Here is a 27880-nt window from a genome sequence, read left to right on the forward strand (position 1 = left end):
TGTTTATGTTTGTTCCTCTTGTTAACATTATGAATGTCACAGTTTCAAGAAAATTCCTCAATGTGCTTATGAACATACAGAACATTATCAAAAATGTATTGAGAAGCAACAGTCAAAATGTTTATTTCTTTAAATTTTTCTCAATGATTCTTTAGGACCTAAGTTATAAATCGCGCAAAATTGGTCAATCAAAGTGGTCTTCTATAAGCTAGTACCTCCTATTCTAAGTCTGCACTATCCTCATGTTAGCGCCGCCAACTACGATCCGTAGTCCTACAGTGACTATAATCTGACTGTTTACGAATCACATAAGGCGTGCCATTGCGACGCGAACCCGACTATATTCTTTGCACCCGTCACGATGGAATATCTCAATGTGTCGCCACAATCTTCATACAATAAAACGAGACAATAAATAAAATAATATTTATAGGCTATATATGTATAAAATGGTGTTCGTTATTTTTACACACAATCTATCCGATGATCATGAAACTTTTGGCCCATGCCAGTGGTATGGAAGAGGAAGACAAGACATACGAGTCACCTAAAGTTAAGTGATCACCGCCGCTCATATTCTCCTGCAACACAAAAGGGATCACAAGAGCGCTGCCGACCTCTTAGAATAGTCTAGGTACGTGCTATTGTGAAGATATCTACCCATTGGGTATCATCTTGAAAAACGGCATTAGGAATCTCATGCCATAGTTTGGATAGAGGCTAGACATCCAGATGGTTGGGATGATAACCAAGTTTTTGTGGCATGTCATGCAAAGGTGGAAGTCAAATAGCTCTTCGGAACACCCCGTGAAAATGCGGTAGAAGAGACACAATGAAACGAGGTCTCTACGCAACGCCACCTAGTGAGCTAGCCGTTCACAGAGTATGGATTCCACGATAATTCGAGCTCTGCATTCCACGCGGACAAATGGTTAAAGTTGATACTAGGGTGACTTACCAGAGGGCAATACCACATGTGGCTGGACCTGCGCTTTGTAGAGCGCTAGAAAGTGGACAAGCTTGAAGTGTTATCGGGCTGTATGTATGACCCCCAATTACTTGGTCTGTGAAGCCAATTTGGCTTTGCTTTCAAGATAACTGCGGAATTGGTAATCACTTGAGATTAAGCGAACCAGTATTCCGATACATGGCTTGTCATCTGACATTTAACAGAGTAGACGTATATCGATAGGTTCTGTATTTAAAATTATAAATCAACGAACTTACTGCTATAATTACAATAAAAGTGTTAAGTGTGCACAAAGTTATCCATTTAAATAGTGTGGTGATCGGTGTTTTTCAATCAAAGTCTCTTGAAATAGTACTAAAATCAGTGTAAAAACTTCACGGTACAGAGACGAATTTAGTAGCATTAATAAATAAATGTGAGTAATTCGTCGCTACAGTAATGCGTTCCGTGGCTGGTCGGTAACTACAACGTCTACCTCAACGCGGAATCTGATACGAATCTCGCCGCGCGCCGCTTTTTGTTTTTTTTCAATCTATATTACTTTGGAAATAATTGTGAACAAAATTTGCAATGGTTGGAACTTGTGAAGCGTGCCAAGCACACAGTGTGACGATGAAACGCATACAATGTATGAATTGTAACTACATATACCACTCTGAATGTGTACGATTTACTGGCGATTCAACATCCGCACGAACGCAGTGAAAGTGCCCTAAATGCGTGGCAAATGAGCAAAAAAAGGTGGAGATAACAGTAACACTCCAGTACGAGTAGAAAAAATAAACAAAACCGCGCGAACTGTAGCCGCCAATTCCGACATTTCAGTGACTGTATGCGATGTCCCTGCAGCCTCGAGGGATAATGATCCAAACCTAATAATTAGTCGTTTGGAAAACAATCTAGACGCCAAGCTGCAGTCGATTAAATATGAAATTGTTGAAGAATTAAAAGCTACTGAAGACACCGAATTAAAAAATGAAATAGCTTCGTTATCTTCCCAAATTTGTAACGCTTTAGATTTAATCTGTAATGTTACATTGCATCTTTGATAAATAAATAAATCAACTCTTAAAAATGTCTCAGTTGCAGACTTTCTATAGTCAACTTCAGGACGAAAACGACCATTTTAAGAGTGACGTACGTACACTGCAGGAACGTATCAGCGTGTCGGAGGTTCAACTATTGGAACTGCGTTCACAGTTTTGTAGACAACAAGCGAGAATGAATAACCTAGAAATTGTAGGGTTGCCACAAACCAGTAGTGAATCGCCTGTCGATTTGGTACTGAAAATTGCTGAATATGCTGGCGTGGTGCTTAACCGTGGGGATATTGACTTTGCACATCGCGTCCAGCCTCAGAAAGCCATAGCTGGTAGACCAAAACCCATTGTAGCTAAGCTAGCGGAGCGTCTATACAAAGATAAAATACTCTCTGGCCTGAAAAACAAAAGGGGCATCTGCACCAGAGATATAGGCATCGGTGGCACTGAGAAAAAATTTTTCGTAAATGAGCACCTAACTCCTGAAAACAAACAGTTATTAAAAACAACTAAAAATTTAGCAAAGGAGAAAGCGTACACGTTTGTTTGGGTTAGGAACTGTTACATTTTTTTAAGAAAAAACGAAGAATCGCCGACCCTTTACATTCGCCTCGAAAAGGATTTAGACAAGATAAAGTAACTCTGTGCGTTAAACTATTTTTGAGTTATCTTTTTACAGTTAATTTGGTTATTTGTATTTTCTTTTTGCTCAAGATTACTAGCGTTTTTGTAAAATTCCACAACATAATAAACATCTACTTAACCACACTCAATACACTAACACTTACATTCATCAATTAACACATACACACTTTATTAAGTTTTACACAAAATATATTTCTTTTTTAACTTGCACCCAACAACCACCACCACAACAATTACCACACCCATTCTAAGTTTTAAAAGAAACATCAAAATTAAAATTATTCCGTTTCGAACAACAAGCAAATGTTACCTTAAGTATCCGTACAATTTAGCTTATCTTAACTTACTTACAATATTGTCCAATACTATACCAAAATGTGCGTGGCGTACGCACTTAAACAAATGAATTTAGACAAAACATACGTAACTACGATTATGACATAATTTTAATAACAGAATCATGGCTGACTAACGGTATCTATGATAGTGAGATCTGTGACAATAGATTACATTTTTCATTGTGACTGAAACCAACCTACTAAAAATAGATGGAGGAGTTCTACTATGTGCTTCTAAGAAGCTACATGTCCAACATCAACGCCAGTGGACCTGTGATACTCTCAAAATTTCGGGGAATCTCAACATCCATATCGGATTAGTATATGACTCACAGTTACCTATAAGACTCGAATCAATCTATTCTCGACTCGCAGAAGTTTTGGCAACCCATCCCAATGACTATTTCATTTTATGTGGCGATTTTAACTTACCAAATGTTACGTGGACTGACTCCGGACCTACACTGCAAAAACGTGGCCCAGTGGAATTGCGAAATGCTTTTGTAAATATTTTAGATATTTGTAACCTCTCTGGTTTGAAACAACAAAACACTATCTCGAACAGTAAGCGAAAAAACACCTTAAATCTATTATTTAGTAACATTGACTTTGAAGTTCACCACTGCCTTACTCCCCTCGTTACAGAAGATGTATATCATCCATGTCTACAATTTAATCTCTCGAACCTATTAATTCGTAATATTCGTCAGAAACCCGTCAATAGGCCCAATTTCTATAATGGGGACTATATCAAAATTAATAAATACTTATCACAGATTTGTGATAAGTATCAAGTATTGAATCAATTGGCACGAATAACTAGTAGCTGATTCAATTAATGAAACAATTAAATTGTTTTATTCCATTCTAAACGAAACAACAAATAAATTTATACCAGTTAAAGTTAAACATAAAACTAATTTCTCTGTGTGGTATCCTAAGTCTCTAATTCACATAGTGCAAGAGAAGCTTCAAAAGCATAGACAATGGAAAAAAGATAAAAATCCTCGTGATTACGAAGAGTTTGTTATGCTCAGAACTCGCCAAAAACTCGTACAGAGCCGGTGTTACTACACTGAGCGTATGCAATGCTTCATTCGTAAAGATCCTGAACTACTTTTCTCCTATACTAAATCAGTTTGTAATGGATTCAGTCAATACTTTGAGAGCGTCTTTGTAAAACAAGCAAACTCGTACGATGAACCAAGTTCTCTAAACTTGAATCATAATGAAACCATTTGCAAAATTACTATAAGTGAAGATGAGGTTCGTAAATTGCTGAAAGATTTAAAATCTAATAAGGGAGCTGGCAGTGATGGCATCCCACCGATTTTTTTAAATAAGTGTGCTAACAATTTAGCCTTACCGCTATCCATAATATTTAATCTCTCCATTAACGTCTTCAGTAGTTTCCCTGATGTGTGCACTTATAGTACCGATACATAAAAGCGGATCAAGATCCCAAATAAAGAATTATCGGCCGATATCGATTCTGAACGCAATGAGTAAGTTATTCGAAACAGGTGTCTATAGATACATATGCCCCATTATAACTAGATCTATTCCCTACAAGCAGCACGGATTTATGAAGAACCGTTCTACCGTTACTAATTTAGCTGTTTTTACGGATTACGTAGTACAGAGCATGGACGAGAAATATCAAGTGGATGTGATCTACACGGATTTCGAAAAAGCATTTGACCGAGTAGATCACGTAATTCTACTGCAAAAACTAAGCGTGCTAGGCGTAAATGGGAGCTTACTTCAGTGGTTTACTTCATATATTAACAACCGTATGCAAGCAGTTGTGAACTTGTGACGGGTAGTGCTAGAAGTAACTTTGTAATAATATCCTCGTGAGTACCACAGGGATCCATCCTAGGTCCGCTTTTATATAACGCTTACCTATTTGATATTGGAAGTTGCTTCCACCTTGCACAGTATTTAATATTCGCTGACGACAAAAAAATATTTGTCAAAATACGTTCACTTGACGATTGTCGCGCACTACGCAAGGAACAGAATCATAGTTAATGTTAAAAAGTGCCATCATATTACTCTGACTCGTAAAAAAATACAATTGAATTTAACTACAAAATTAATGGCACATGCATACCCAGAGTGACTGCCGTTAGAGACCTGGGTATCCAAATCGATGCTAAGTTTTCAATGAATGAGCACGTTGATAACATTGATAATGTTAAGTAATAGAGCTTTCAAAAAACGAGTGATCCGTTCCTTCAGTAATCTGGAATGTATAAAAGCACTTTAGTTTGCGTATGTCCGGAGTATTCTTGAATACGCATGTAATTTCTGGACACCCAATATATTATACATATCGAAAGGCTTGAAACCATACAGAGACAGTTTATTAAATACTTAACTTGTAAAGATTTTAAAGAATTCAAAAGTTATGAGGAAGGGTGTTCTCACTATGGTATCGGATATGGTATCACACTGGAACAAAGAAGGAATCAAAGGGACATGTTACTTCTGCAAGAAATGTTGAGTGGCTCCATCGACTGTCCTAGTCTACTGTCAGCCTTTTCATTAAACGCTCAATCTTTAAGATCGCGTCACACGCGCCTTTTGCATGTTCCCAAACCTAATACAAATTATTCCCAAAATTCCATAACTCCGCGTCTGTCACGAACTTACAATACGCTGAGTTTGACGTATTTCACTTATCAAAAATTAACTTAAAAACAGAAATAATAAAACATCGTCGTAAAAATAATAATAGGTAACGCAGCACTCACATACAAACACGCGCATAAATAACGCGCACTTACATAAAGAATATTTTTAAGTCTATTCTGTTAATATATGATTTCTTTTTATAATTTAAAATTTTCGTAATCCTTTGTGGCTTTATGTAAAACCTAGGTTAAGATTGTGAAAATAATTGTTGTGTACGCTGTTGGTTACATTAATAAATAAATATATACTAGGTCAGATGTTAAGGGTAGTATTGTCGAAGAGCAGAGGTACAACAAATGAAGAGTTGATTTAGTGTTCCGGGGGTTAAATTCAACATGATTCATGTTACCATGAATGCTGCGCCGCTCAGTGAATAAGGTGGTGCGAAACTTGCATTAACTCGGAGAGAGTGGGAAGCCTCCATTGACTTTCTCCACATAGGTATTCTTCATCTTGGGTTTGGTAGGGCCATTATAAGAATGGCTAATTATGTCACTCTTAATATATTTGGTGTTTTTAAAAATGGAATCATTCTTTTTGATATCTTTTCATGATATTACCAGAAACAAGAAAGAACCACAAATTAATATAAATTATAATTCCTTAAATAGCTAATATCATACAATATTATGTTACATGTAATATTATAAATATAAATCTATAAATTAGCTGTTCCAGACTTCTCTACCAGCTCCAGCAGAGTGTGAAGGGACGTATCGAACAATTCGCACCGGATCGGCATCTCTAGGGAGTAGAAGGGGTTCTTGAGAGCGTAGTCGGTGTACAGCTCATATATCCTCTTAAGCACCACATCACTGCCTTGCATGCTAGGCTCCGTCACCAGGATGAACTTTACTCCTGAAACATCCACTTTTCTTTGATCATCAAATAATTAAACTCTGTAGCGATAAAATTAACAATAATGAAAATTAAAATGTTTGCTGAAATGTTTTTCAAGTATTATAATAATATATCAGTTATTATGGGGTGGTAAGAAATCACTTTGCCAATAATGTGATGTCTATCAAGTTTATTTTAACCTCAATAGGTACTTACTTAAATCCAACAAACCTTCATTTCATTTATTGTAATGGTGATTGGTAGCCCCAATGGAAATCATTTATTATCTAACCAAAACTAATTCCAATAATAAACTAAAACCAATAGTAATTCAGAGTGCACTGGTTATGTAGTGTGTTCGAGCAAATCATTTTGATAAAACCTACCTAAAGTTGACTAAGTTGCACTAGGCTAACCTGAGTATTTTCACCTAAAATCGTAAAGCACATGTCAACTTCTAAGTCAGGGGTGGGCATATCATATAGGCAATTAGGCAGTGCCTACCTTGTTACGAACCTAAATAAATATAGCTCTAGTATTAAAGTTAATTAAGTTTAATTTGGTTTCTCTTATTTAACATCCACTCATTAAAATTTTTCCTTACGCTAGATATTAAATACCTCCGGTAAGCAATCCTTCCTTGTTCCAAAGTTACATCCACAGTGCCTACCTTACTAAAAAACCAATGCACGCCCCTGTTGATGTTGCTATTAGAATAAAGGATTTAAAAATCATTACCAACAGTCAATTAAGTAAAAATGACTGAAGAAACTGGTGGTGGTAATCAATAGAACATGACACTACTTCAAGCCGACCACCATTCTAAAGATCTTTAAGGATCAGATTCTGTCACATATAGGTACCTACTGTATACAATAGAATAAATGATAAGTAAAATGAATGAGTATACTTTAATAATAATGACAATTGAACAAAATGACTCGCTTGTCTTTCTCTTTGATGTCAGTATAAAGCTCCTTCATATTTGTATGATAAGTTGTCATGGGCATCAAGTTGTCGTTCTCTAGGCACACTGCAATGTGCAAGACAGCTTTTGATGCAGAGTCATGCCACAGTTACTTTCAGAGGAAGTTTCCAATTCTCGTCAGCCAAAATATGGAATAATATAAACTAGGTTTTCGTAGTAAGCTTAAAGTGTTCCTTAATACTCATCAAAAAGTTCAGGAAACTCGTATACTTGACACTAGTGCTATTTGAAAATAAATTATACGAACTGTTATTGTCATGAGTTCTTTTTAGAGAGATTCTTATTAATATCAGCAGAATTAACACTCATTCATCACTTGTTATTATTATTATTATTTTTTGCTATTTAGTGTTCTTAATTATATTAATAATTATTGAATTAGGTCAGGTCATGAAAGTTGTAGTTATACTTTAAGTAGTTTGACAATCCGCTAGACCACCTGGGGTTCTCCGGAAGACTAGCGCTGATCATATCACTTGTGGGTATGATCAGTAATTTGCTGAGGTGAACTCCAATTCTGCATGTTCATGTAAATTAATAAATAAGTGTACTTGTTTAGGTTTAAGTTTCAGAATAAATGATGTTCTTCTTTCTTTCTTTCAATTATTCTATTCAAAACATTGTGCAAATACTCAATCAACACAGATAAAAGTTGTTGCACAACTGTAAAGAATATAATAATTATACTGTAACCATGTCTGAAGCAGTATATAAGCAGTAGAAATTTTAAATACCTGTTAATGTCTGGAAACAAGACAACTTGAATGTGTCTGCTGTAAGTGTCTCTATGCCAGAACACTTAGGTACTGGGCTGAGTTGGCTGGCCAATGCAAACAGAGGGTAAAACATACTTGCCAATACTATCTTTTCATTTGTTGTAGCTCTAACACGGCCAAATCTCAAACTCATTGGGAAATTCTCCTGAAAAGCAAAATGTTTATATTATAAAGTGCTATTAATAGTTCTGATGCACAACCATGCATTGTTGATCTAGATTGAATGGGAGACTTCCTATAAAGCAATAGTTTGACCATTCAAAACTTTCATATATCATTATTGGTAAGAGGGACAATTACCACATGCAATTTATGTAAACACTACAATATTTGAAGTTAAAATAAATGACTATTCTATTCTATTCTTCCTACTGTGGCTTCTGTGGAAGATATACCACAGATTTGCCAGAATCACGTTAGATTAGACTACCAAGCTTTGAGTATGTGTCTTCTAAGTTTAACGGTAATAATTGGTGTTCAGATTACATAAAGTTTAATTTTCTAATAATATCTGAAACAAATAATATACATGCTTGTAAGACTATAAATGACATACACAAATAGAAATACTTAAATAATTAATTAATATAAGTACTAAATAATATTTACAACTTAATCTTATTTATTTTAATATATTTACAAAAGGAGTGAATAGAATGACTGAATAGAATATAATATTATGTGTAATTGGGTATAAAAATGTTTGGTATGCAGACTTAATAAAGAGTAGTTTAGTTTTATAAGTTGTTTATAAAATGAAGTGATAAAGTATGATTGAAATTGAATGACACACCTTTGACTCAATAAATTCAAATACATCTTTTCCATCTTCTGTGGTCCTTCCTGTGACCGGTGATCCATTCACAGATAAAAGAACATGACCGACTAGAACATAAGAAATTTTAACAGCCAATAAGCAATAGTAGTGGTTAACTTACAAATGTTTTGTCACAAAGATTATTCATTATTATTGAATTATAGTCTTATGACTTACCCTGGATACCGTCACGCTGTCCGAAAACTACAACAACTTTTTTGTTTTCGTATTGTAGCTTTAGGTCCAAAGGGAAACCAAAAGTTTTTTCAGTTTCGATTCTTGGAATGTTATGATCATAATTATATATTAGACCACCAGATTTACTAACAATAAACACTCCATAAATAACCATTGTTAATATGTTCGTTAATAATCCCTTAATTCATATCTGTTTGGTGCAGAGTTACTCAAATAATAATTTATTTCCATAAAACAAAAATACTTCTACAGATGGCCCTATTTGTTTACACTTTACTGTTGTAAAACTTGTAATGTTGATTGATATATTTGACAGTTTTATTGACAGCCAGACAGGTGTTCTATTCCATTATTTTTTTTTATAAAAAAAAAAGGAAGGGGCACCACAAGTCAGTAGTCACATAAAAAGCAGACCACCAAGCTTAGAGCATGTATATTATGTATGTAATGGACAAATACAAATAATCTATTTATATAAAAGAGAATGTATGTTCCCTAATAACTCCTAAACTATTCGACCGATTTTAATGAAATCTTGTGTAATAGATTCGTTGAAGCTCAAGGAAGGTTTACATATATGGTTTATATATTTAACAACCACGCATTTACCATATCTCTCGAACCGTTTATTGACAGAACAACGTCTGTCGGGTCAGTTAGTATTACTTAAATAAAACATTTATTGTGTTAGTCATAGCTTAATATTATTTTGTTTATTATATTTACATAAAATATTTACAAAAGGAGTGAAAACTAGAAAAAGGAGGCATTTCATGGGAGTGGGGCGGGGGATTTTAGGAGCTATACAATTATATAAGGAAGACTTTATTAGAAGCTAACTAAGGAACAAATAGTCCAAATTTCCCTCATCTAGTCCACAGTCGTACAGAGAATGGTCTCTTATTCTAAGTTTGGCTTGAAATACTGGAGTGCAAGAGTGGTTTAAGCGTAACGGGCAAACTGTTGAGTTTATTGTTTAATTTGGGATTCTCAATTTTGAGGACCAGGGTTTTATGGGAATTTCTGGTTGAAGTTCACAATAAAATTTGCCTTTTTTAGTTTTGGATATCTGCCACATGTTGAACCAACTCTCAAACATCTTAGGTTTTAAGGTAGTGCACAAGTCATGAGAGAAGATTTGAGAATGTTGTTCGGAACCTGTATGAGTAGCTGACTTGGCACAAGAATCTGCATTTTCATTACCAAAGATGCCTGTATGGCCTTGGATCCACGCTAGAAGTATGTTGATGTTGAGATCATAGCACTCCTTCAAATTTACTCTGATAGGTATCCTACTTTTTTACGTAATGGATTTGAGAGCATTGATTAGAGGCAGCTTTTGGGGTATAATACAATTGTTCAGGCCATGTGATTTGATAAATGTGGGTCGGCGCGAAGTAAGTATTGTCTTGCTTTATTTATGTCCCTCGTTTCTTCGAAGCCAATCGGGACTTGCCTCGCAGATGACCGCGGTATTGGCAATTGCTAGAGACATAACATCCCAGTAGCGGCAACACTCCCCGTGATGTCGAAGAGAGATGCTAAGTGGTATTTTATCTGTAAACGTGGAAATTTTAACATTCTAACATTTTACCCTGAATTGCAGCTTTAAAGAGAGGCCTTGATAGAAGATATGAAGCGTCAGAAATGGCATCAAAAATAATTCTAAAGGAATCAATTCTGAGAAAATAAATGCCTTTTATGCCTTTATCATTGTTAAGCAGAAGAATTAATAGTGTAGTAGTCACTCAGCCTTGAGGTACACCATCGTTTACATGCTTAGTGTTAGAACGGCAACCTTCGAAAACGGCCAGCTTTTTGCTTCGGCAAGTGAGAAAGCTGGTGCTCCACTTGAAAATGCTCTCGAAAACCTCATATGATGTAAGCTTGGTTTGAATAACCTTGTGGCATACTTGATCATTCGCTATGTCATTCCTCTATATAAATAGTCAATTCTTCCATATTGCTGCCATCATCTAAACATCGAATCGTGCGAGCTGTGGGCCCGACGTTTTCCAATGTTACAAAAGCGGCCAAGTGCGAGCTGGACTCGTCCATGGAGGGTTCCGTAGCAGCAAGTAACATAATATAAAAGTTCGTCTTCTCGTTGTAAGGATTTATGACGCATTAAAAAAAACTATTTACTAGATCTCGGTCAAACCAATTTTCGGTGGAAGTTTGCATGGTAGTATAATGAACATCATAATATATATTTTTTTAAGTTTCATCATTCTCTTATTTTAGAAATTACAAGGACGCACACACACACACGCACACATTTTATCACTTTTCAAACTATTCTATATAGATTGATGAAAAAAAAATTGAGTTGCAAAATTTATTGTTTTTTTTTTCTATTTTTGTGTAAATATCTTAATGCGGTTCACAGAATACTTACTAAGTTCCAATAGTATAGTTCTTATAGTTTTGGAAAAAAGTGTACACGGACAGACAGACAGACATGACGAATCTATAAGGGTTCTGTTTTTTGCCATTTGGCTATGGAACCCTAAAAAAGAACCATAAATCTATTTTAAGTACTTAAATATTTTCGCTGCAATTGTAATAATAATATTAAAACATTTATTTTCAGGCATTACCCATAGATAAACAAGCAATCTTAACTTAAATTAAATTAACTACATAACATTGTTGAGTTTCATTTGATTAATTAAATTACAGATAAAATTACAGTTAAAAATTTAAGATATGTCATAATCACAATTAAAAAGAAAATAATTAATAATAATAATTAATATAATTTATTACAGACAAAAAACATCCATAATAATTGTTAGTAAAATGTCCTAAATTATATTAGTATAATTATAATTAAACAGGCACATGAAGCCGCATAAATGCCTTTATAATTGGCGCATCATAATGACTAGCAATGGTTTCCAGAATGATAAATGTAATTCTAAATTCAAAAATACTATATTTTTCAAGTTTTTAAATGTGATGGTCTACTTCAAATTAAATTTTATGTTACCTATGTAATAATAAGACTGTATACAAAATAATATGTAAATTGAAACGCCACATTAATTACAACTCAACTTTACGTTACTTTTATCATTAAGTTTATGTTATAATTCTCTTTTGTAATATGTTATCAGTTACTAAAACTAGTTAGCAGATAAAATTGATAGTGCCAATTCCAAAATGGAGCTGCAATGCTCTCGGCACTAAATAATGTTCGTCTTCATAGTACGCCCAAAAGAACGGCTGCAACCCATTAGTGTATACTCCTGACAACGTGTATGCATTTCATGATAATTGAAGGTGACAATCAAACAAAATGTTCATATTAATTGTTTTTTTTTTTTTGAAGTATGCGTTACTTTGCGGAAATCCATAATTATAGAAATGATTTAATTTATTTTTGAAACAACAATAATTATAATTTTTTAGATGGGCAACGACAATGTTAGGAAATTTTATATATTTTTTAATTGTTACTTGTTGTAAAAAGTACCGTTTTTGTTTCGTTAAAATATTTCGGCAGTTTATTTACTAATAGAAACACGGAATTCGGACGAAAATTAAGATTTAGCCGTAAAATAGGAACATTGATGGCCTTAAGTGGTTATCTAATGGTATTACATTAAAAAAATATTGAAATAAGTTAAATTATAATAATAAATTATATAAAAACACATTTTTTATGTTATTGTTTTATTTGAAATAAAAAAAAAACATCATTAGTTTCGCTGAGGACAGGATTCGAACCTGCGCGGGTAAAACCCATTGGATTTCAAGTCCAACTCCTTAACCACTCGGACACCTCAGCCTTGAGAGATTGTTTGAAATTGTTGCTTAAATAATAAAGACTAGTTTTGACTGCGTTTGCACAACTGACTCATACTAGATTCTTGTAACGTGAATATACATATTATTATTTTTCTATGTGTAACATTATGTAGCTGTGACTTCGTTCGCGTGGATTTAGATCTATTTCGCGATCGTTGGAGTTTGTTTATTGGCCAATTAATGATAATTAATTTAAGATAACGGAAATAATTCAGTGACGCCAGAATTAATCAAAATATGTCTACTTGTTTACTGTAAAATAGCACCAATCATAATAATAATACAGGTCAATTTAGTACTACAATTTATATTTATATACTTAAGGTGTCATTTTGAAAATCGATTTTGAACAAAGTGAGAAAAAATATACAAACAAACCGACACATAGACAAAAAAGAATTATAAATGTTTTTATTTTACGTTAGTTATTATTCAATAATGTACAGAGTCAACTTCCTACATATTCTAATCTCTAGTACAGAGTTTAGTATATTCAACAATATTTTGCCAACGTATAGATAGTAGTATTTTATTTGATTACATGTACAAATACGTATTTTGGTAGGCTTCTATCATTAATAAACACTTTTCTTGAGACCAATCCATAATTTAATCGATATAGGTATGTATACAATCGCTAGAACACAAGAACGCTTTGAAGAGACCGCTCAGGGGCGCGAGCACTTCCGAACACGCAAGAACGCTCTAAGCAACTGTTCGCGCGCTCTAGCGCCGTTTACATCGAGCGAGCGAGCATTCTTAGAATATTGCATAGAATCTTTGCGAACGCACTAAGAACAACGAAAGAATGCTCTACGCCTGTTTACACTAAAATAATTTGATATAGTGGGGATAGAATGAGCATTCGCTCGTCTGATTTAAATCGACCTTTAGCCTTTAGTAGCTCGTAGTGTGATTCGCATCTCGAGTTTGCGATGTTCTGAGTACTGAGTTGTGTGCACAGGTTGTGGGGAAACCCTATGTGTAACGTCCAATGCGGCGAGTGGTGCGCGTCACTCGTCTATTTGTAAACTGTCGCGTGGATGGTTACGTTACAACATATAAATGAATTTTCTGCATTGTTTCATTTCATGTCTACACTCGGTGGTAACGAGACCTATATCACGGAGTATTAGGAGGATTTTATTAAAGTAAAAACTTGAAGCGCTACACGCTGTTGTCTATTATAGATAGCAGACATTTTTTTTTATGGAATAGGAGGGCATACGATCGTCACCTGGTGTTAAGTGATCACCGCCGCCTACATTCTCTTGCAACACCAGAGGAATCACAAGAGCATTGCCGGCCTTTAAAGAAGGTTTGAAGGTACCCATGGGGTATCGTCCCGGAAACACCGCACAAGGAAGCTCATTCCACAGCTTCGTAGTACAAGGAAGAAAGATCCTTGAAAACCGCACTGTGGAGCACCGCCAGACATCCAGATGGTGGGGAAGATATCCTAACTTGTGGCGTGTTGTGCGAAGGTGAAATGCAATGCTCATTCACCAACTTCTGGATTCCAACTACAAGCTACAACTGCAGTCTTTCCGATCACCGCTACGATCTTCAAGCAAGGAGCATCGTGTATGTAGGACATCTGGTATTGCTCATATCAACCCAGAGGACTGCTGTAGTATTCCTCTGCAGTTAGGTGAATTTTCTTTTGTTATAAATATTTTAAAACATTACATTTCTAGAATATCAACTTAAATATCTATATTGCAAGCGAAGGTGATTGAAATCACTGGTAGAGGCTGAAGCCAACCATCTCTTTAGTGATCTATGTAATGGGCATAAAAGGTGACCATTGGGCATTAATTGTTATACAAATAATAACTAGAAGCTATAAATTGTTTAATACGGTTTCATTAGTAATATTAATAAAAAAATATAAATGAATCATAAGGAAATACAAAACTATGATATAGATAAACAGACACACACAAGACGTCACCGCGACCGGAAGCATGTATGAAAAAATAGAGTGGTTCATACAGAAATGATTTTGCTCACAGAATACCTTTTTTGATTTATGGTGTATGTGGATGATGCAGCTACTGTACTCAATAACTTTTGTATTAATTTACATTTACTTTTTTGACTTACTCGTGTAAGAAATTGACTATTTGACGTTTGAGTGTGTTTGTTGCATAATTTTACATTTTACATATTATACTGTAATTGAAATGGTCTGTAAATCTTGATATAAAAGAGTGGCAATGAGTTTCTTGGTACTTCTTCTCATTAGCTCAACCCTTTACGAAGTAGCGGTAGATTTAATAAGAAAAATATTTTATGTTTTTTTGACATTCATAATCGTCATTTCCGTGACCTACGTGAATAAACTGATTTTGATTTGATTTGATTTGACATATGACTACAGATAATCTATGGATATCACCTACCAGTTAACACACTGACCTAGCTAAACGTCACATTTTTCATAAACTATTGAATGCTTCGTTAGTATGAGCTGTTAAAAATAAATGTAATCGTTAATTAAACAGTGCTATTCATCATCTTTAGATATTTTAAGTTCCGAGTTCCGTGTTCCGATATTTAGAGAAGTCGGATTCATGATCTATTGAGTCACAGCTCGTCTGTAGCATCTCGTAACTCGCCCGGCGCTCGCAACATGTTCCACGGATTCCCAGAATGCGTTTTCCTCGTCACCGGAGTTGCCTGAGCCGCGCGGGCGGGAGTGACAAATCGCGACGTCACTCGTGAGTCGTGACGTGAAACTTTAATAAAAACCGCGGCAAATTCGCGCGCTCGCCTATACAACGTGCGCGCTCGTGAACAGCACTTGTTCATCATCGGTGATCTGTGCAGTGCTCAGTGTAGTGATTTGTGATCTGTGGCACACTGGCGCCTCGCGATGCCTGCATGGAGCCGCTCCCTGCGCCAGGGTCTGATAATGAAAGCGACTCTGGAGACGAAACTGTACCGGCCGGTGGGTTAATAAATTAATAAAACCACATATATTGCGTAACCTTTCAAAATGTTGCATTCCTATGCATGTAATAAAAACGTAACACAAAAAAACTGACTTTAAAAACTGAAAAGTCTCAAATAACTAAAAATTTAATTTAATACACCTTTAACTTTAATATTAATAAAATACTATTATTTATATGTGCTACCTATTGATAGGTTTTATGTCGGTCAGTTTTTGAAGTCGGTTTTTTTAAACGAAGTTTTATTTTATTTTTACTTTTTAGTGTCAGTTAATAATAATGTATAATCAACCTGAATGAAAACTCTAAAAAAAAAGTACAATGAAAACAATTATGTCATCCAGGTAGACAAAAATTTTAAATACCGATGAAATTGAACCTCCACCTTTTTGAAGTCGGTTAATAAAAACTGTAACACAATACTAGTTCTATGTTCTCAAAACAAAGCCAAAAAAGTAGTTTATAGAGTTTCTTATATGTACGCATGTCTAGGCAAAATGCAAAAATCTAAGAATAGGGCTAATTCAAACCTTACAAAAATATTAACAAGAGCTTTGGCTATTAACTTCTGGGTATTATAAATAAAGCTTTACTTCTGTCAACCATTCTGTAAAAGCATGCAATAATAGTTTATTCGTATAATAAACTGAAATGTGACTAAAAACATGATTTTTTTACTTACAGACGAAACACGAACTAAAGTTTAAGACCTGTAAAGTCATTAACGGCCGTTTTCAATAACCTATCTACCCTTAGTTTAACTTACGGATCCATTGCTGTCACCGTTTAATGACAAGATCTTATCTATCCATAGTTATGTCCAATATAGTTATAGTCTAATGCTATCTGTCAAAAGGTTATTGTAATGTAATTAAGCGTAAAAGGATAGATTTGTCTACCTCTAGTAAGTTAAACTAAGGATAGATACGTTATTGAAAACGGCCGTAAGTCAAGCAATAATCGATAATTTTTCACCATAGATGGTGGGTGCGTCTTATTAACTGTACCTACAAGCTATTTGGTGTTTTAAAGAAAATCTTTTCTGCAAAATTGGCTGTTTATATATTATTCAGGTCTTTCTTGCAATATCTATATGGTTGGTCTTCCAATATTTCATTTACCTATTGTTAGTCTATTCGATCTTGTATGGGCATACATAATTTCTATTTCTGCCATATTGTTTCATTCTTAATTATATTTTTTATCATCTACATTCATGTTGTTATAATTCTCTGTTTCATTTCGTTTATGAAATTCCCTGTCCAGGAAAACCAACAGCTAATACAATTTCTATAGATACTTAAATAGTAACAGACAGCCAATTACAGGTTTTCACTATTAGAAGTAATGTAAAATATAGTAATGGTACGTGGACACTATTTTTTGGCTCAATTTCATGCCAATAAAGATACCTTAAGGAGATTAAATAACAATACATTATTTAAAAAGTTGAGGGATATGCACTGCCTTGCCTTGTAAATGCTTGTAGCAAATATGTCAATATCTAATAAACTACTAACATCATTCACTGTTCTAAACGGAACATGTAACATATATGAGTTTTGCCTGTAGTTGCTACTAACAGCAGGAACACCAAGTGGAGGGAGCATATATAGATATAAGAGATTTTTGAGGTACATTAATTCCATTATGCAGCAGATCTGGGCAATCGACATGATTGCTTATAATTTTTAAATATTGAACTAGGCAGGAGACAAAATATCTAATAAATTGGCGATAAAGTCTCTTCGCATTTTATATGAAAGCTCAAGAAATTTTTTCGAAAGTTTTTTTACATTCGATTACAGTACATATGTGCTATTTTGTTCAACGACATTTTGTAATATTGTAAGTAGTGAAATAATCCCGTTGCTGTAAATTTATTGGAAGTCTGACCGAAAAATGCTACCAGTAATTTTGGTAGTTTTCTCTTCATCACAACTTGACACTGCCTAAAGAATTCTTAAGAGACCGAAACTGGTGCAAATCTGAAGATGCAACGTCAGGACTATTTAGAGGATGCATGACTATATAACACCTCCCAGCCAAGCTTCTTAATTTTTGTTGAGTAACTAAAGAAGTATTTGGTCTAGCGTTATCGTAAATAAAAACCACACCCTTTCTAATGATCTATTTCGGCCAGTTCTTAATTTAGTCTCATCAGTTTTTGACTGTAGCGATCCGAATCAATGGTTCTACCCGACGGTAATAGTTCATAATGAACAATGTTCTTCCATCCCACTTTTTTTTTAAATAAGGGACGAGATGAGCACGACGTTGAGTTGATGGTAATTGATACGCCCTACCCATTAAAATACAGTACCGCTCAGGAAAATTAAAAAACCCAATAATTCTGAGCGGCACTACAATTGCGCTCGTCAGCTTGAGACATAAGATGTTAAATCTTATTTGCCCAGTAATTTCACTAGCTATGGCCCTTTAGACCAAAAAAACAATAATGCTTACACATTACTGCTTCAAGGCAGAAATAGGCGCCGCTGTGGTACCCATAATCTAGCCGGCATCCTGTGCAAAGGAGCCTCCCGCTGGTTTTTTTTTTATTCGAGAGGAGGAAAATACATTTACGTATTGAAGACCCCGAAACGGGGCCCATATACTGTACTGGGACTAAAAACCTCCTCTGTGCTGATAGTCCTAAAGGCTTTTATAGCTAAGCCGGGGCGGGGCCCTTGGAGGCCGAAATTGTAGCTCACAGGCGCGGGGCGTCTCGGAAGGAGACTCGAACCTCGGACCGCCTGCACACTAGGCTGGATGGAGAGAAGATCACTAACGATGTAATATATCTGTTCACCTCCCGCTGGTAAATACACACACGGTTTTGCCACAGTCTGTGAATCCTGACCGACCTTTATCTGACGTATTGTCGTACGTAAAAGTAAAAGTGGATACTTTTAATCACCAGCCATCAATCTCTTGAAAAACGGTTCGGTTGTATAACGTCTCAATAAAAATAATATTTTCATTTAATAATAAAAAAATACCTAGGTGTAGGTATTAATAGTTAGATCCTAAAATAATGTTAGTATTATCCATCAAGCCAGTTGTATTGACTACAATTTCTCTTTATTTTGTGGTATTGATATGGTGGTACTCTGATAATTGGACAGTTAAGTTCCAAATTTGATTTTATAAGTGGCCTTCTGAACTTGGTTAACATGACCGTGACTTGGGTAAGTATTAATAAGTTTGTAAGTGTTCTTACGTCAAATATTATGATGTAGTAGTTACCCACGCAATAATTATCGATTTTAGGTACCTATACCTATAAAAAAAGCCAAACATTTTGCAACGAGTAGGTAGTTAGAAGTTTATATAGTGAAAAAGTTCAGATTTAGTCATGTAGAATGAAGTTCCCCGTCTTATAATACTTACATTTAATACCAAAGAGTATATTATAATAGTACAGGTACTAATACTAAATGTGAAATTGTTTGTTTGTTTGTCACACTTAAGTACTTAACGATCAATTATGTAAACCTGAAAATTGGGAGAGCGCGCTACGAAGTTTAGGTTGTGTCCACATTATATATGGAATGATGACAAAATAAAGCTATGGAAGGAAAGGAATCATTTAGATACATAATAGCTTTAAGGGTAAATATATACTTTCTTTACTTATAATAAAGTCCCAATCACTTTTCAGGCATTATCTATAAATAAATTTGAATGTTTTATTAAAAAATGTCTCTGTCGTAAATCTTACTACACCACAGCTGAATATCTAATCGATCGGACTGCCTGGGACTAGATTATGATTATTTTATAGCATTAACAATGACAATATAATGTTGTATATTTGAGTTAAAAGAGCGCAAAAAAAATGCTTGGAGAGTTTCCTGCTGCTTTTTCTCGCTCAGAGCGCCATTTTTTTTCGAAGCGATAGTACTGTCTAGTATATTAGAAATGACATCAAAAATAACCACTTCTTTCAAAAATAACGCTTTACCACTTCCCATCTATCTAAAAATGGCGTAAAACGAATTTGGGATTATTTGTGTAAACGTTAACTAATACTACAATTTTCAAAAATTATAACTTTCATTATAACTCAAGTATAAATTTGGGACTGTTTTTGAAATGCACGGTGGCTGCCGCGCAATATAATCTATTATTTTAAATTTTAATCATAGAGGAACACGGACCACTTATTGGCCAACATATTTTTAAACTCTTATATTTCATTGAATTATAATATTAGAAATTTAAATATTCAGTGAGACATTTCTCATCTTTCACATACTCATATTAAGACTTCCCGAGGGAATACGCATACGCGATACGCATTTAACAACGAGGACATAATGGCGGCTATAAACTGGTATATTGGTAATTTGAAGAACCGACATTCAGATGTCCTAACGCCACACTACCTTTATCAAAACTGCTATCTTTAATTTTGGATTCTGTGGGATTTCACCAATCTTACCTCGGATTGGACATGTATGTTCCGGAGCCTACACGCATAATTCCATTCGCTTGATTCGCTTCGGAAGAATTACCCCTACCGCATTAGTCACCATCGTTAGGATAATGTCATGTCAGTGTAAAGCTCGTCAACACCAGCGTCGTTCAATTTCATGGCGAAGCTCGGGAACTTAGTATGCATACTGCCTATACACTGAAAATAATAATGTACAATGTATTGAAAATAGTTGAACACATTCTTATTGATTTATTATAGATCCTGAGACGTGGGTGCGTCGAGATGTGCTGCGTTGTGTGCGCTGGGTTGCGCGACAGTTCCACGTGCGGGCTCCCCGCAGACACCTGCTGCCGGACAGCGGGGCGAGTCTACTGCGGCTCACTGACGATAACTGGCTGCAGGTACGTTGTAGGCTCTGGGTGGAGCGCGATTTCTACGTACTAGCGCCCCGCTGACTCCTGCTGCCGGACAGCGGGGCGAGTCTACTGCGGCTCACTGACGATAACTGGCTGCAGGTACGTTGTAGGCGCTGGGTGGAGCGCGATTTCTACGTACTAGCGCCCCGCTGACTCCTGCTGCCGGACAGCGGGGCGAGTCTACTGCGGCTCACTGACGATAACTGGCTGCAGGTACGTTGTAGGCGCTGGGTGGAGCGCCATTTATACGTACTGGCCCCCGCAGACACCTGCTGCCGGACAGCGGGGCGAGTCTACTGCGGCTCACTGACGATAACTGGCTGCAGGTACGTTGTAGGCGCTGGGTGGAGCGCCATTTATACGTACTGGCCCCCGCAGACACCTGCTGCCGGACAGCGGGGCGAGTCTACTGCGGCTCACTGACGATAACTGGCTGCAGGTACGTTGTAGGCGCTGGGTGGAGCGCCATTTATACGTACTGGCCCCCGCAGACACCTGCTGCCGGACAGCGGGGCGAGTCTACTGCGGCTCACTGACGATAACTGGCTGCAGGTACGTTGTAGGCGCTGGGTGGAGCGCCATTTATACGTACTGGTGCCCCGCAGACACCTGCTGCCGGACAGCGGGGCGAGTCTACTGCGGCTCACAGACGGTAACTGGCTGCCGGTATGTTGTAGGCGCTGGGTGGAGCGCCCTTTCTACGTACTAGCGCCCCGCAGACACCTGCTGCCGGACAGCGGGGCGAGTCTACTGCGGCTCACTGACGATAACTGGCTGCAGGTACGTTGTAGGCGCTGGGTGGAGCGCCATTTATACGTACTGGTGCCCCGCAGACACCTGCTGCTGGACAGCGGGGCGAGTCTACTGCGGCTCACAGACGGTAACTGGCTGCCGGTATGTTGTAGGCGCTGGGTGGAGCGCCCTTTCTACGTACTAGTGCCCCGCAGACACCTGCTGCCGGACAGCGGGGCGAGTCTACTGCGGCTCACTGACGATAACTGGCTGCAGGTACGTTGTAGGCTCTGGGTGGAGCGCCATTTATACGTACTGACGCCCCACAGACACCTGCTGCCGGACAGAGGGGCGAGTCTACTGCGGCTCACTGATGATAACTGGCTGCAGGTACGTTGTAGGCTCTGGGTGGAGCGCCATTTATACGTACTGGCGCCCCACAGACACCTGCTGCCGGACAGAGGGGCGAGTCTACTGCGGCTCACAACTATTACGAAAAGGGTCCTAAAAGAGATATCACCCCAGGAGAGTACCGGCTCTACTAGAGCAATCGAGAGAATCCCTCCCCGAGCATTCTCGCTCGGGCTGCCCCTCGTATTCTGGGGAGGGCTCAGTACCGCGCATGGCCGAGAACAAACGAGACAGTAACACCACGGCACCCCGATCCACACTTAATGTTATACTTTTGCAACATTTGGCTTTTATGATATTAATCAAATAGGTACTCATATTTTTGTGTGTGCTGATGTGTAATGAGATCTATTATAATTCTATCTACTTAATCATCTTTTTAACTCTATCTAGGTGTAATATAAATTGTAATTGGATAGTTGGATTTTTAAGTATGTTTTGCGATGTGTTGGACGTTGCAAGTAACGTTCTGTGTTGTTGGTGACAGGTGTGCGAGGGGGACGGGGAGGCGGCTCGTATCTTTCGCACGTACGTGTTGCACGCGCACGCCGCTGCCACGGGCCGGGCGCCGCCCCCGCCGCTGCCAGAGCACCAAGCCTCCGGCGCCGCCACCTCGCCTGGCACCCACGACTGTGAGTACCACTGACCAGCCATGTGCATGTTTCGATCTACGTTACTAAAAAGTTTTAATTCAACCCGACAAAATAACACTCACCGCGATTTATAAAAGATAGCGTTGTGATCACTAACTGTCACTTGAATCTAGAACAATTCTTTCGTTTTTCCTGTCATCAGTCATATTCGTATAGGTTGGAGTGCGGCATAAGCTTATGCTGTAAAATTTTAAGAAGATATTTAAAAACTCCTTATATTTTCATTTTTAAAGATCGGAAGTCAAACGGACGGAAAGCCCGCCAAATTACCTCATTTAAGTTCCATCTTCATTTTGACCTGCTACAAGTACCCACTACGGACTTATTTTCAGAGAATTTAATATTAACTTACTCTAACGAGTAACGACATATTATCTTTGATTAAAATTACCTCCAACACCCGTGATATTGTAGTTTTATATTATCAGAAACAAGAGCTAAGTCACAATATGATTAATAAACTAAAGGTGGCTAAGTAGGTAGGTATTCCATAAATCGTGTAATTACGGGAAATGGCGCGGAAGTCTTTTTTTTTGCACGCTGAAAATGTAAGGTGATTGATTACATTTATGTAGCTATACAGCTTGTTTCAAAATTATAATTTTCGTGATAAAATGCATATATTTTATAAGAAATTATTGTGAATTATAAATAATTTGATAATAATTATTGTCTTTTCGTCTAAATTAAGTACACATTTATTTATTCTAAAAATATTAACGGATTTTCACGGCATAAGACCTCTTTGTTGTTACAAAAAACAACTGTACCTAGGTACTAACTTAATTTTGTAGGGATAATTCTATTATGCACCAGTGTGTAATATTATATTAATTCGGCTTATGGCCCCAAGAAAGATGTAATAATAAAAAGCAACACATTACGAGTGAGCAAATGTGTTGAAAATATTAATATGTGACAATGTACTAAAAAGCGCCATCTAGTTGCTCAGGAATCAAGCATAGGACTCCCGCCAAAAAGTTATGAATGGCGATCGATGAATCACGTTCTCGTTCCATTCATCTCCCGCGTAGAGCGGCCGCGGCCGTAACAACTGACTCACACGTTCTCGGAAATCAAAGTAATTTAGCTGATAGTTGATAGAGGCTAGCGCCGTGTTCGAACTTCACAGTCATGCAATCATTTTTCTCTCAAGACTTTCTTATTTTATCCTGCGTACCTTTCTATTCATTTTATAAACATATTTCATTATGATAAGTATTCTAATAATAATTGTACTTACATTGGTAGCTAGTGTTCAACAATAATTATCAGTAAGTAAGTACTTTGATGATTTGTGTTGGAGTTTTTGGAACATAATGTGATCTTGTTTAAAAATGTTTTATCTATTTTCCACTCGCCTATACCTATCTAGTGAGCTGGTACAAATAGTAGCTACACATTGACCATTGTGTAATAGAATATTGAGATATCCAACTAACTATTTTAGTTAGATAAGGTTATAAAATGTCTTCTTTAAACACAACATCGTATAGTGCCTCGCTAGAGTCGTAGTGCATCCAATATACGATAATTTATGTTAGTTTTTATGAAATATTTGGTATTCATAAAAATGATTTAATTATTGGTTGCAGCACCTTAAATACTAATTTTTAGTATAGGTTTAAAATCCATTGTAAATTACTCTATTTTTGATTCATAAGACTGACCGTTGAGTCGATTAACACGTTGGTGGACAGAAACGGTCACAGGCGTCTATGTAGCTAAGAGTGATACGGTAGTACGCCTGTCGACGTATGAGTTTTTACTTGCATAAAATCAGTACTTACGCCAAACGACGACTGATTTTCCATACTATCATAAAGAACGCCATGTTGTACTGTTACCACAGGTATAATTAAGACTTTAGTACTGTCACAACACAATTTCCAAAAAATCGCAAAAGAAAGTACCTACACGCTCACGTTCTCGTTTTTTATGGTCCCCTCCTTAAGTACACTACGCTCGTGGGCGTCATAGTTTCATACACGCTGCGGTGTTTATGTTTTCGTGCGCATTTTTTATCTAAAATGTTAAACTATTTGTTTTCAATGAAATTTTATTGTTTTATGCATTAGTACTAAATACTAATTAGAGACTAGTTGCAAATCTAAACAACGTATTTACGTTGATAATGTTTGTTGTACTAAAGCGCTTAGAGTTTATTTGACTTTGACTTTGAAAATAAGTACTTAGTAATCAGTTTCGGTAATAATTGATAAGTGGCAGAATAAAGCGGGGTGAGTAGATAAGATGCGTCGGCCATAACGAGGCGATAATGTGATCGCAAGTCCCAACTTATCTACTCCTTGATCTCGCTCGCCGCTCGGTGTTGAGTATTGACCAACTCGCTAACCCCCTTACCCCCGTCCACGTGGGCAGCGGGCAGTCGGGACACGGCAACCGGCACCCATACCCACCGGTCTTGGTACCCATAATCTAGCCCTCATCCCGTGCAAAGGAGCCTCCCACTGGTAAAATTATATTACTTTGGTAGTAATGATAAGAAGAAAAAAAGCTATATTATCAAATAAAATTCTCGTGTCGCGGTGTTTGTTACCAAACTTCTCCGAAACAGCTGAACCGAGTTGTGTGAAATTTCGTGTGCATATCGGGTAGGACTGAGAATCGACCAACATCTATTTTTCATACCCCTAAATGATAAGGGTGACCCAACCCGAAATATATATTTTTTAATAATTTTCATTTTATTATGATTCATCATTGAAAATTATATACAACTTCAAATTTTCGCCGTTCGATCGACGATCTACAACTATTTTTGTATCGCAAATATTTTTCTGTTCCATCCACAAAAACGCTATAGGGTTGCAAGATGGCAATCGAATAGGTACAATAAATGTAGTACAATATATTTGGTACGTCTGAGATTAGGTTGCAGCTATTTTTTACACCCAAAAAATTTTTTTTAAATAACTTTATTTTTATTTTTTATATGGCAATACAACGTTTGCTGGGTCAGCTAGTTATTGCATATATTTTAAAATTCCCAGTACCTCATCGTGTACCGTGTGTATAGTCCACTTTCTATTTCACGTGCGAGCAAAGAATAAGACATTTAATATCTTAGATCATTTATACGTCTATAGACTAGACTGTGACAGATGTCAAAAATGTCGAAAAAAATTGAGGTTGACGATTAACCTCTAATTCGAGCTATGCGCGCAAACAAATTGTGTTACAAAGTGACATACAAATCGCGAGTTTGAGACGTAGCGTGTCAGGTACACTAAAGTAATAAACCTGGCCTGTTTTCATCGGTTGTCTAGCGCTCTATCTAGCATAGGTTCTCAACGTGGGCGATAACGCCCCCTTGTGGGCGTTTGAGACTTTCGGGGGGGGCGGTAGAAGACCCAGAGAAAATTAGGTGGCATTGAGATGGCGCAGATAGGGCGTGGGCTGATTAAAAAATATAGTCTAAAAAGGCAAAAAAATACACGAAAATACTCTAGAAAAAAACATGTTCTCAAAGTGAGCGGTGAGCAAAATAAGGTTGAGAAACAATGATCCTAGACGTATAAATTAACAAATTTTAATATAATAGTGGTGTGAGCACTAACTATAGGCAAAACTTAAAACAAACAATATCAAATTAGTTACACTAAAACAAACAACATAGTGATTCACAAATTCTCAATATTTCGGATTCCCGGGCGCGATGACTTATCATCTCCGGCACGCGACACGCGGCGACAATCAAAATGGAGCCAAGAATGTGTTTCTTAAATAATTCTAAATCGTATTAACTGTATGATCTTTCTGTTTGATGTTCACTGCTGACTATGACGTGAGTTTAAAAAAAAATGCGGCGTGAGGTACTCCCGCTGACCAGTTTGTTTCTTAGCTAGTATAGCAATAGAGAATGGAACATTGCAACAGAAAATTTATCACTAAAAGAGTCTCAGTTTCCATTTAGATACGGTATTGGTTCAGGTGCAACTATAAACATATTGTAAAAGTTTTGAAATATCGACAGTACCGCCGTCTTGGATATATTTCTAATATATAAAATTCTTCTGTCATGGTGTTAAACATTGAACTCCTCCGAAACGGCTTACCGATTCTCATGAAATTTTGAGTGCATATTGGGTAGGTCTGAGAATCGGACAACATCTATTTTTCATCCCCCTAAATGTTAAGGTGGGTCCACACGATTTTTTTTTTTATTTTTTGACATTTTTTTTATTTATTTGATTATGAGTCAGCATTAAAAAATACATACAACTTCAAATTTTCACCCATCTACGATCAACAGTTACTTTTGTATCGTGATTTTAATATCGGCAATACAACGTTTGCTGGGTCAGCTAATTATAATATAAACATCATGTTGCTTGTGTTGGTGTGCTCCTCTGCCATACTCCAGCTCCAGTGTTGGTGGGAGTGGCACCACCATACACGTAGAATATATGAACGTATATTCACCATAAACGTAGAATAAATGACAATTTTTGATTTGCGTGGTGTTTCACACCAGAATAGCACACCCCATCTCCTCCCGTGGGTGTCATAAGAGGTGACTATGCGATTTAAAGAACGGAGGATAGCACCACCATTAACTTGCCTACCTGCCAAGCGTGGCAATTGTAGCAATACCCCCATTTTGGGGGATGCCTTTGTCCAGCACTTACCGTCTTCCATCTGAAATGATGAATGATGATGACTTTTTGATTTGTCAATGTGTGGGTTAGCTAGTGGTTTAATATTTAAAAAAAAGGAGCTAATGTCAAGTGTGACTGACTGTTTACGACTTATCAATCGAAATCTGTTACAGTAACAATTATAGATTATCTTACATTTTCTTTCTTCAAAAAAGCGTGTACACCTTCCTTAAAGGCCGGCAACCCGCAACGCTCTTGTGTATAATCTGGTGTTACAAGAGAATGTTGGCGGCGGTGATCGCTTTACACCAGATGACACGTACACTCGTTTGCCCTCCTATTCCATAAAAAAATATTATGGAATGGGTCCCAGTTCCTAACACTAGAATCTGCGAAACAAAGTGGAGTTTGGCTCTTGGATTTAATTTTCGCAACTAACCTACTCTAACAAATGTTCGAATTCCTTATCGTTTATCGTTACCATAGACTAATATTTTGATTTTTGTACGATGTTAGTGTG

At 36.7% G+C, this 27880-nt stretch overlaps 1 protein-coding gene and 1 non-coding gene across 2 annotated transcripts; both read right to left on the minus strand.

Moving 5' to 3' along the window:
• Positions 1-6274: 6274 nt before the first annotated feature.
• On the minus strand, positions 6275-9600 carry LOC126968747 (trafficking protein particle complex subunit 4). Its single transcript, XM_050813858.1, has 4 exons — positions 9292-9600; positions 9091-9182; positions 8256-8442; positions 6275-6551 (listed from the first exon to the last, which is right to left on the minus strand). The coding sequence occupies exons 1-4, from the start codon at positions 9464-9466 to the stop codon at positions 6352-6354; spliced, it is 654 nt and encodes a 217-aa protein (XP_050669815.1). The 5' UTR covers positions 9467-9600; the 3' UTR covers positions 6275-6351.
• Positions 9601-13023: 3423 nt separating this feature from the next.
• Positions 13024-13105, minus strand: Trnas-uga (transfer RNA serine (anticodon UGA)). Its single transcript has one exon. It is a non-coding gene; the product is annotated as a tRNA-Ser (tRNA).
• Between the last annotated feature and the right edge of the window lie 14775 nt (positions 13106-27880).

This window comes from Leptidea sinapis, chromosome 16, assembly GCF_905404315.1.
Source record: "Leptidea sinapis chromosome 16, ilLepSina1.1, whole genome shotgun sequence".
Taxonomy (NCBI): Eukaryota; Metazoa; Arthropoda; class Insecta; order Lepidoptera; family Pieridae; genus Leptidea; species Leptidea sinapis.